The 9,017-nt window shown below is 54.5% G+C and overlaps 1 protein-coding gene across 1 annotated transcript; it reads right to left on the reverse strand.

Annotated features, from left to right (window-relative positions):
• Positions 1 to 1,072: 1,072 nt before the first annotated feature.
• On the reverse strand, positions 1,073 to 8,206 carry LOC306661744 (keratin, type II cuticular Hb5). The gene is made up of 9 exons (XM_079140900.1): positions 7,727 to 8,206; positions 5,996 to 6,204; positions 5,413 to 5,473; positions 5,181 to 5,276; positions 4,376 to 4,540; positions 4,043 to 4,168; positions 3,484 to 3,704; positions 2,634 to 2,665; positions 1,073 to 2,018 (listed from the first exon to the last, which is right to left on the reverse strand). Exons 1-9 carry the CDS (start codon positions 8,144 to 8,146, stop codon positions 1,825 to 1,827), a joined length of 1,524 nt encoding a protein of 507 aa, XP_078997026.1. The 5' UTR covers positions 8,147 to 8,206; the 3' UTR covers positions 1,073 to 1,824.
• Positions 8,207 to 9,017: the final 811 nt, after the last annotated feature.

The following is a 9,017-nucleotide window of genomic DNA, read 5'->3' on the forward strand; positions in this document are numbered from 1 at the left end:
CACGGTGTCATATATTTTGCTTATCAAATGCTTATCGAATGTGGCATTTTAGTTTTTCTTGATCCATGGTGACATCACCATTGTTTCCCCCAAGCACATGCTCACTCCAGCATTCCAGGTCCACAGGAAGTGGCAGGCTGGAAAGACCTGAACCCTATCATCTCACAGTCCCCCAGACTGATGCCCAAACTGTGAGGGTATCTCACTGAAACCTGGCAGTCCTGGCAGAACTGGGGCTCACATCTCTATCTCCTGACACTTTAGCCTGAGAGTTAACTTTCCCGTGGACAATGACGTGCCCTAAATTGTAAGCCTGCCCTCAGGGCGAAGAGAGCCAGGAGAAAGAAGGAGGGCAGCAAGAGACTGAGGAGGCCTACCTGGGGTGAACCCCGAACCTCAAAATGGATTGGTAGCCTGAATGCTCAGAAGCCAGAATGGAGACAGAATAAGAGATCCTCAACTTGAGGAGGGGAGGGGATGTGTGAGGTGAGGGGAGGGCTGGCAGGCAGGGAGAGCTGCGGAGAGCACCGAGCAAAGACCAGCTGGAGAAGGGGCATGGGCTGGCCCATGTGGGGTGGACAGAGTGGTCCTGGGAGCCTCAGAGGGTGGACTTGGCTCACTGGGGGTGGGTCCAGGTCTTGAAGGATCTGAATTGGGTGGAGGGGTTGGATAGGGCTGAGGAGTAGGTGGGGAAAGAGGTGATGGAGGGAGCTGGCACTGGTTTAAGAAGTACACCTGTGCTGGGAAGTCATCTGAACCTGGAGGAGTGGGTGGGGTTGTAGCTGCCAAGAGTATGAGCAGTGGGGCTGGGGACAAAGGGGTTATGGGTGTGTGTGTGGGTGCTGGGGCTGTGGTCCAGGCCTACAGGGACTGAGGAGGACCAAGTGGAATTGGGCAGTGGAAGTGAACAGGAAGAAGCGGTGTCACAGGGGTGGTGACGACAGGAGAAATACCGCCTGGGACTGGGACAGAGGGGAGCAGAGACTCGGTAGCTCACAAGATCACATACCCTTCTTGCATTGCAGCAGCATTTATTGAAACACAGATCAAGACAACCCAGAAGGCATGGCACCCACAGACAGTCATAACCAGAGGGGACCCAGGAAGTGACCTAAGCTTCTCCATCCCACCAACTCTGCATCGGATCTCTTCTGTACTGGGCAGGGGGAGATCTGGAGCAACCATGGAGTCTTTGAAATGTATAAAGGTGCACTGAATAGCAAGACCTGTCCAAAGTCCCCTAACCAGGGGCTACAGGCAAAAGGATTTCCACCATAATGGGCCTCTCCACTGGGAGGTCACAGGAGGAGTCTGGCTGGAGCAGGTTAACCCAGAAGAACAGTCAGCCAGAGAGACAAGCAAACCACAATCAAGAATAAACTGGCAGGGTCTTGCCCAGAGGCCGTTCTTCCTGGCAGTACAGGGAGCTTCTGGGGTGGGACCTCCTCTCTGGTTGTGGGAGGCCTGACTGGGTGGTTAGGATCATGCCTTGACCCAGGGGAAGGCCAAGCTTCCATGCTGTACAGCCACCCTGGGTGAATGGTAGTGTCCCAGAGAGCTTGGTGAATATCAATTGGCCACAGGTATTTGGAGCTAAGCTGGAGTTAAGTGAAGGGTTAGGAATGGCCCTCTAAACTGAGGCCAAGAGTTGAACTAGGAAACAGCTCCCTAAAACAGGAAGGTGGAGGAAAGCGGCCCAAGGGTTTTTCCCTCTCGAGGAACATCTGGAAGATTCTGGAAGCAAGCACACATTTTCCATTCACACACCATTCAGTGCTGGGGTGGACGCAGGTGGGGCAGGCGGCTTGGCAGGAGGCCCCCACACTATGCAAAGCGGACTGACCGACTGCTCCCACAGCTGAAGCTGGAGGAGCGGGGCTGGCAGGGGCTGCAGGAGTCGGGGGCCATCACTGTGATGCTGCCCCCGGTGGCCGAGGGCCCAGAGGTGATCTGGCGCCCAGGGGTGGTGCTGTATGTGAGGCCTCCACAGGTGACTCCACCACGAGAACTGCTGACACCTGGGGGACAAGGAGACATGGAGGGATGAGAGGCTTGCTGTGATCTAGTCCGCCCCAAGGCGGATCCAGAGCACGGGAAGCTGTCTCCTCCTCAAGGGGATTAGTGGTCAGTAGCGCAGGCCCGGCTCCTCTCAGCTCATCTGGAGGAAGTGAGGACTCTTGGATTCCTTTCTACAGCCTACAGCTCACTGTGGTCACAGTAAAGGGCACTCAGCTCTGGTTCTGTTCTTCCCTTAGTGGTCTTTGGTGAGGAGCCAGGGGAAGAAAGAGGCCCACTCTCAGGGGAACATTGGAGGTTCAGTGGGTTAGGGGAATGGGTTCACCTTTGCCCATTACAAGGCCACTTTTTCCCCCTCTTCCTATCTTCCTTGCTTCCTTCCTTTCTTTTACCAGAGATTCAACTCAGGGGCACTTGACCACTGAGCCACATCCCAGCCCTATTTTGTATTTTATTTAGAGATAGCACTGAGTTGCTTAGCGCCTCTCTATTGCTGAGGCTGGCTTTGAATTCGGATCCTCCTGCCTCAGCCTCCTGAGCCACTGGGATTACAGGCGTGCACCACTGTGCCGGGCTATAAAGTCACTTTTCTAGGGGGATTTCAAGCAAATACTTACAGACATTCACGGAGCCCACACCCTCGCACAGCCTAGGGGAAAAGAAAACTCCATTAGCTCTAGGCGCTCAGCTGGTGTCCTTGTGACCAACAGTTGCTTGGGGACAGAGAAGGTCATCCTGTGTCCTGTGTACAGAGTCTACTTCCTGAGAGGCAGGGAGGCTCCCCCAAATCTGCATGAATGCTCCCTCTCTTTAGTAGCTCTCCCTCCATGGAGACCAGCTCTTTTGAGTTTCACTGAGTGTGCAGGTGTGGCGGCTGAGAGGTGACCTCATCTTGACCAATCGGATGCCATGGCTCACCCTAGCTCGTTCCAAGGGAGCTCTCCGCAGAGTGGAATCGAGAGCTCCCGTGTGTGTGAAGGGCTTTGGGGTGCTGCAGAGCTATGTGGGGGTCCGTCCTTGTCACTGTGCACAAGCCCACAATGGGCTCCCCAGGAAACTTTGCAACAAGAATGGGTTTTAGAGGCACACAAATTGGGTGCAGGTCCCTGTTCAGGTAAGTTGCCGTATGACCATGGGAAAGGCACTCAACTCAGTCTACGTCTTTATCTTTGGATGGGAAAAATGATACCTACCTTATTGGGAGGATAAAGAGAGTACCTGACACGGAATAAGCTTTGATAGATACTGTTATTATTACAGCCTGCCAGTACTAGCCTGGTCAGAGTGACAGGTTGCGCTTGGACCCAGGACAGTTCACTCCAGGAAGACAAGGGCCTCTGCCTTCTCCCATCAAGTGCCAATCAGGCCCGACTCTGCCGAGCCCCCAGGAGTGGGCGCCCTTGGGGAAGTATGGTTGTAGACAGGGGCTCCCCCTTCCAAGCCCCCCAAGGTCCTTCTTAGCCTCACCTGTGCTCCTCGCCCTCCAGCAGGCGCCGGTAGGTGGCGATCTCGATGTCCAGGCCCAGCTTGGAGTTCATCACCTCCTGGTACTCCTTGAGCAGGCAGGCCATGTCCTGCTTGGCCTTCTGCAGGGCGCCCTCCAGCTCAGCCAGCTTGCAGCGGGCGTCGCTCAGGGCCGCCTCGCCCTGCTGCTCTGCCTCGGCCACAGCGGCTTCCAGCTTGGCACGCTATGCGGGTGGAGATGTGAGGAAAGGCTAAGAGAGAGAAGGCTCAGCATGGCTTTCCTGAGCTGATGAGGCTAGAGTAGGGAGAGGAAAGACCTGGAGAAAGGCCGGGGCCACGGTCAGGCGGCTAATAGGCTGGGAACGTAATGGAGGCGTGGGTGTGCTTTCACCTCGCCATAGGTACAGGGTGCCGTGGAAGGAGCTAGCTCCCTCATTTGGAAGTCAATGACCGCTCATCCCAGCCAGAGTGCTGTGCCCTTTCTCTGGGTCCCTGCTTTCTCCTGGGGGCAAAGGTGTTGCAGTTTACTTGTGCTGGATGTTGAGTATTCCCTGTAACCTACCTGGCACTTGGCATTCTCAATCTCAGCTGTCAGCCTTTGGATGATGCGGTTCAGCTCATTGATCTCCTCCTTAGTGCGGCGCAGGGTCTCCCCATGCCGGATGACCGTGGCCTTCATCTCCTCACACTGGAGGAAGCAAAGATGCTCATGAGGTTCGGCATGGGAATCCCACCCACTCAGGGTACCGTGGATGCCTGTGCAGGTTGTACAGTGCTCAGCAGTGCAACCAGACTTGGCAGCTCTGCCCTGCTTTTCTTACCATCCTGCAGGTAATAGGCAGTTCATTTTCCTCCCACTGCCATGTCTAGGAGGCAGGTGTCCTAAGTCACTCACCTTGCTGCGGTACCAGGACTCAGCCTCAGCCCGACTACGACTGGCCACGTCATCATACTGAGCCTTGATCTCAGCCACAACACAGTCCATGTTCAGGTCCCGACTATTGTCCATCTTCACGATGACTGAGGTGTCTGAGATGTGGGCTTGGAGAACACGGATCTCCTGTGGGGCCAACCGGCAGTGCATTTGGGTCTGGTGCCTGACCTGGGTCATGTGCTCCCCACCTGGGGACAGGGTTCACTCTTGGGTGGAGGGCTTGTCAGGAATGTCATATGCCTTTTCCTTCTCTACCACCTTCATTCATACACACAAAGCAACAAAGCTGGAAAGGGCCCTAGACTTCACGTGAGAACAGCCTCTGACTTCATGAGTGGGAAACGAGGGCACAGAGTGTGAAAAAGGCCTGACCCAAAGGGACCCCTCAGGGGAGCTTGGTGTGATGCCCAGAGGAGCGATTAGCCCACTAGTGAAGGCCCCTCTCTGTGTGGGAACCCCTCCCCCATACACACATCTATATCCAACTACAGACCGACACTCCACCAACCAGTGTAGGCGTGACACTCCAACCCACAGAGGTGCTCACAGACCCCAAGGAGCCACGCACACACGCTCTACCGTTCACATGCATGTGAACATGGATGTGGCCTAGGCTCACACAGCCCACCCCACGCCTTACTGCGGGCCCCTTTCACGTGTGCGTGCATGTTCTTTTCACTTGGACACATGCATCTGCATAGGCACCCTGCCCCAGCTTCCCCAGTCCCTGCACCTGCCTTCCAACAGCCCTGGGTGGTGCCCTCACCTCTTCGTAGAGACGCTTCAGGAAGCTAGACTCCTCCACCAGGGCCTCCACGTTGGCCTCCAGGTCTGATTTCCGCAGGTAGGCGCAGTCCACATCCTGGCATTGAACAAAGAGGAGGCAGGTGCATGGGGAACGAGGCCAAAGGAAGGTGCTCGGGTCAGTGTGGTGACTCTCCTGTGCTGGAAGTTGCACAGATGGGACCCCCTCCCTCCCCTGCAACCAGCCCCCTTACCTTCTTTAGAACCACAAACTCGTTCTCAGCTGTGGCTCTCAGAGCCACTTCCTCTTCATACCTGGAAGTGAGAGAGGGAAAGGCTGGAGCTGAGAGGTCCAGTCCAGCTCCTGGCCAAGTTCTTCCAGGGGCTGAAAAGGAATGAGCCCTCTTCAGGTGTTATCTTGTCGTCTTTGTCATCTATTGGTACATTATTCATGGGCAAGCTCTCAGCCCAGCCTGCTTCATCCCACCAAGTCCTCTGCTTCTGGAATGAGAGCAGAATGCACATTCCACCCCAGGCCTAAGGTCTGCGGCCTAGATCCAGAGAGAGCAACTGCTACTGTCAGGGGGACGACAGAGCCAGCATCAAAAAGGAAAGCAACGGGTGGGCAACAGAAAGCTGTAGGACTCCCCTGGAAATTAGTTCCAAGACTAGGGGTTGAGGGGGAGCCGGGGAATCTGGGGAAATCTAGGTCCCACTGCTTAGCCCCACTGGGTCCAGGAAATCCTGTTAAAGGAATCTTTAAGAAGCTGCTGCTCAGGGGTAGTGGGCAGAACCTTCTAGCCTTCCCTCTGAGTTACCCTGGGCGTGGGCACTCACTTCTTCTTGTAGCCCTCCAGCACCTCCTGCACGTGGTTAAGTTCAGAGGCCAGCCTCCCGCTGTCAGCCTCCACACACTCAGCCTCCCGTCTCAGGGTCTCGATGTAGCCAGCAAACAGGGGCTCCAGGTTGCTCTCGCAGCAGCGCTGGTTCTGGTAGAACTGCCACTTGGTCTCCAGCAGCTTGTTCTGCTGCTCCAGGAAGCGCACCTGCCATTCAGGAGGAAGAAAGAGACTCAGGGTGGGGAACCTGGAGAGGTGTCTGTTGCCTTGGAGCGCTCTGCCCTTGGATGCTGGCTAAGTAGGGTTGAGCCATGCAATTGAGTGAAGCTCAAGGGACCCTGTTCCCAGCACCCCAAGGGAGGCAATTGATAGACCCAGACTTGGCGTAAAGCCAAAGGTCTGGTTCAAGTTCAAGTTTTGCCACTTTAAGTGGGCAGGTTTTAAAACTTTTTGATATTAGGTTCTCTCATTTCTAAAATAGGGATAATAGTGGATGGAGTTGTGAAGATCAAACCAGTTAGTACATGCAAACTGCTTAGAACAGACCCTGACATGTATTAAGTGCTCAGTCAATATAACTATTATAATTACCAGTTTCCCTTCATTTATTCATTTATGCAAAACCACTTAATTGAGCTCTCACTATGTGATACCAGGGCCCATGCTAGGATACACACATCTTTGTCTGTATCTATGTCATCTATCTATCAGTTCCACTCGATTATCACAATCCTGCAGGAGGTAGACATTGCCTTTCCCATACCACGAATGGGGAACCGGATCTTTCCATGGTGTGAAATGACCCAGCTCGTGGTAAGTGATGGGGTGAGGACTTAAGGGACATTGAGTCCTGTCTTCACCTGCCCACCATAGTATGTCTAGCAGCTTGTCTAAACTCTCTCAGCTCTTGTTTGAAAGATGGAGGTGATGCTATCCCATTGGGGCATTTTGAGGATTAACTAAGATCACTAAAGAAAAATAGAAAGATGGCCTCTTTGCCTCAGAACCCCAAAAATGATACTTCTGCTGGGCAGGAAGGCATCTCCCAGCCTCCCTCCCACACCTCCTGGGCTGGCAGCCTTCCTCACTCTGGTGGTGCTGGTGGGTGTCCTTGTCAGCCAGACCACTGCCCCGTCTGCACTGCAGAGCTCCATCTGTGGCTAAGTGTGGGTTAATTAACTGTCACTCATCCACCACGGTCTTTGGAAACTAATAAAAACAGCTAGCATTTATTGAGCCTGGACTATTTGCCAGCATTCTTCATGCAGGAGCTCATTAGTCCTCCTAACCAGCTGGGGAGGCAGGTCCTGTGATCCAGACATGTAACCTGCTGACGGGCACAGCAAGGGCTTGGGGAGGCCGTGTGCCCTGAGTGGTACCCACCACTTCACGTGCCATGAGCCACAACGTCTTTTATTCTCCTCATTATCTCCCACTCTTCCCACACCCAGGACCCAAGTCCAGTTTTTCAAGGACAGCTCTGTGACTGCTGTTTCCTCAGCTGCAGAAGTACACACAGCCTTAGGACCGCAGACTCCATTTCTAGACCACATCTGGACCTCAGAAACTTGGCTGGAATAAAGTGATGGAATGGAGCCTTCTACCTGAGTGGGTCTGCATTTCTTCCCCTCTGCTGTTTCCAACCTGGCAGCCAGCCTGTCTCCTCAGCAGACTTTCTGAGGGAGGGCGGGGCTGAGGTCTTCTCTGGACCATCATAGGTCTCACTGACCTTGTCAATGAAGGCAGCGAACTTGCTGTTGAGGCACTTGATCTGCTCCTTCTCCTCGTGCTTCACGCACTGCGCGTTGGGGTCGATCTCCAGGTTGAGGGGTGTCAGCAGGCTCTCGTTGACCGACACGGTGGTGATGCAGGGCGCGCTGGGCCCGCACACGCCGCCAGAGCGATAGCCGAAGCTGCGTCCACAGGAGCCAGCACGGAAGCCCCCAACAGCCATGCGAGGCCCACAGGAGCCCAGGTTACCCAGGCTGCGACTGCTGAAGCCAGTGAGCCCCCGGTAGCAGGACACCCCCCGGTAGGGCGTGGCGCTGATGCAGCAACGGTTGCCAGTTTTGGGGGCCACTGCTGAGCAGGAGCTGAAGTTCCTGGTGACCCCACATCCTGAGCTGATCCTGTAGGAGCGGCAGGACATCGTGGGAGTCTGAGCAGAGCGAGCGGCTGTGAAAGTCAGTGCGGGCTGCCGAGTGTGAGGCCGAGGATCCTTCTGGTCTCTCTGATCCTCCCTGGTCCTTTTATTGGTGGGGAGAGCTGGGGTTGGCTGCATAAAAGGAGTGAAAAGCCATTTTATGTTGTTTATTGGCTTGGGGAATTTGCCAGCAACTCCCCAAGGACTCATCTTAAAGGTGAGCTCAGCGGCGATTCCGGCACCGTAAAAGTATTGAAGATGTTATTAGGGACACTGTACGTTTGCACTTTTCATCTTCAAAGCTCGTTTACACACATTAAGTAATTAATTTTCTCGCAGTCTCTCTGTGAGAGGGCCTCAACCCACACTTGGAGACGGAGTTGAACTCCACAACAGTCCGGGGGTGGCTGGTTCTGAGTTATAGGTGGGGCCATCATCCTAAGGGAGAGTTTCTGGGGTCTCAGCTTGGATGAGCCCTGGGGAGCCATTGTTCCCTCCTGGTCACATTCTCAGGTAAATCACTGTCTCAGGAGCTGGTAGGTCAGGCATGTCCACGTGCATCCAGGAAGTATTGACTGGAGGTGGTTCAGGACAAGAGGGGCCATTTTGGCCATGCTCCCTCCAGGACAGCGGCTGCAGCAGACCATCCCTTGAAACCTTCTGGATTTCAGCCCGGAGGGCTCTATTTCAGAGCCTTTATTTCTCACCATGCAAAAGTGCAAACCACTCAACTCTCAGTGGCCACAATAATGACCACTTGTGGATAATGGGGAGACTCCCCTTAAGTCACTTTCTTCTCTGTGGCCCAAAGGATCGGAGAACCCAATCCTGGGGTTACCTGGTGGCCACAAATTGCTCTGGGCACCTTCTCTTTGCT

This window comes from Sciurus vulgaris (assembly GCF_902686455.1).
Source record: "Sciurus vulgaris genome assembly, chromosome: 5".
In the NCBI taxonomy this organism is placed as follows: domain Eukaryota; kingdom Metazoa; phylum Chordata; class Mammalia; order Rodentia; family Sciuridae; genus Sciurus; species Sciurus vulgaris.

Excerpts from the sequence above, each read along its gene's own strand:
- LOC306661744 (XM_079140900.1), bottom strand. The coding sequence starts at position 8,146 with ATGTCCTGCCGCTCCTACAGGATCAGCTCAGGATGTGGGGTCACCAGG. Across the intron at positions 5,277-5,412 it reads AGTTTGTGGTTCTAAAGAAG|GATGTGGACTGCGCCTACCT; the intron begins GTAAGGGGGCTG and ends GTTCAATGCCAG. Across the intron at positions 2,666-3,483 it reads CTGGAGGGCGAGGAGCACAG|GCTGTGCGAGGGTGTGGGCT; the intron begins GTGAGGCTAAGA and ends CTTTTCCCCTAG.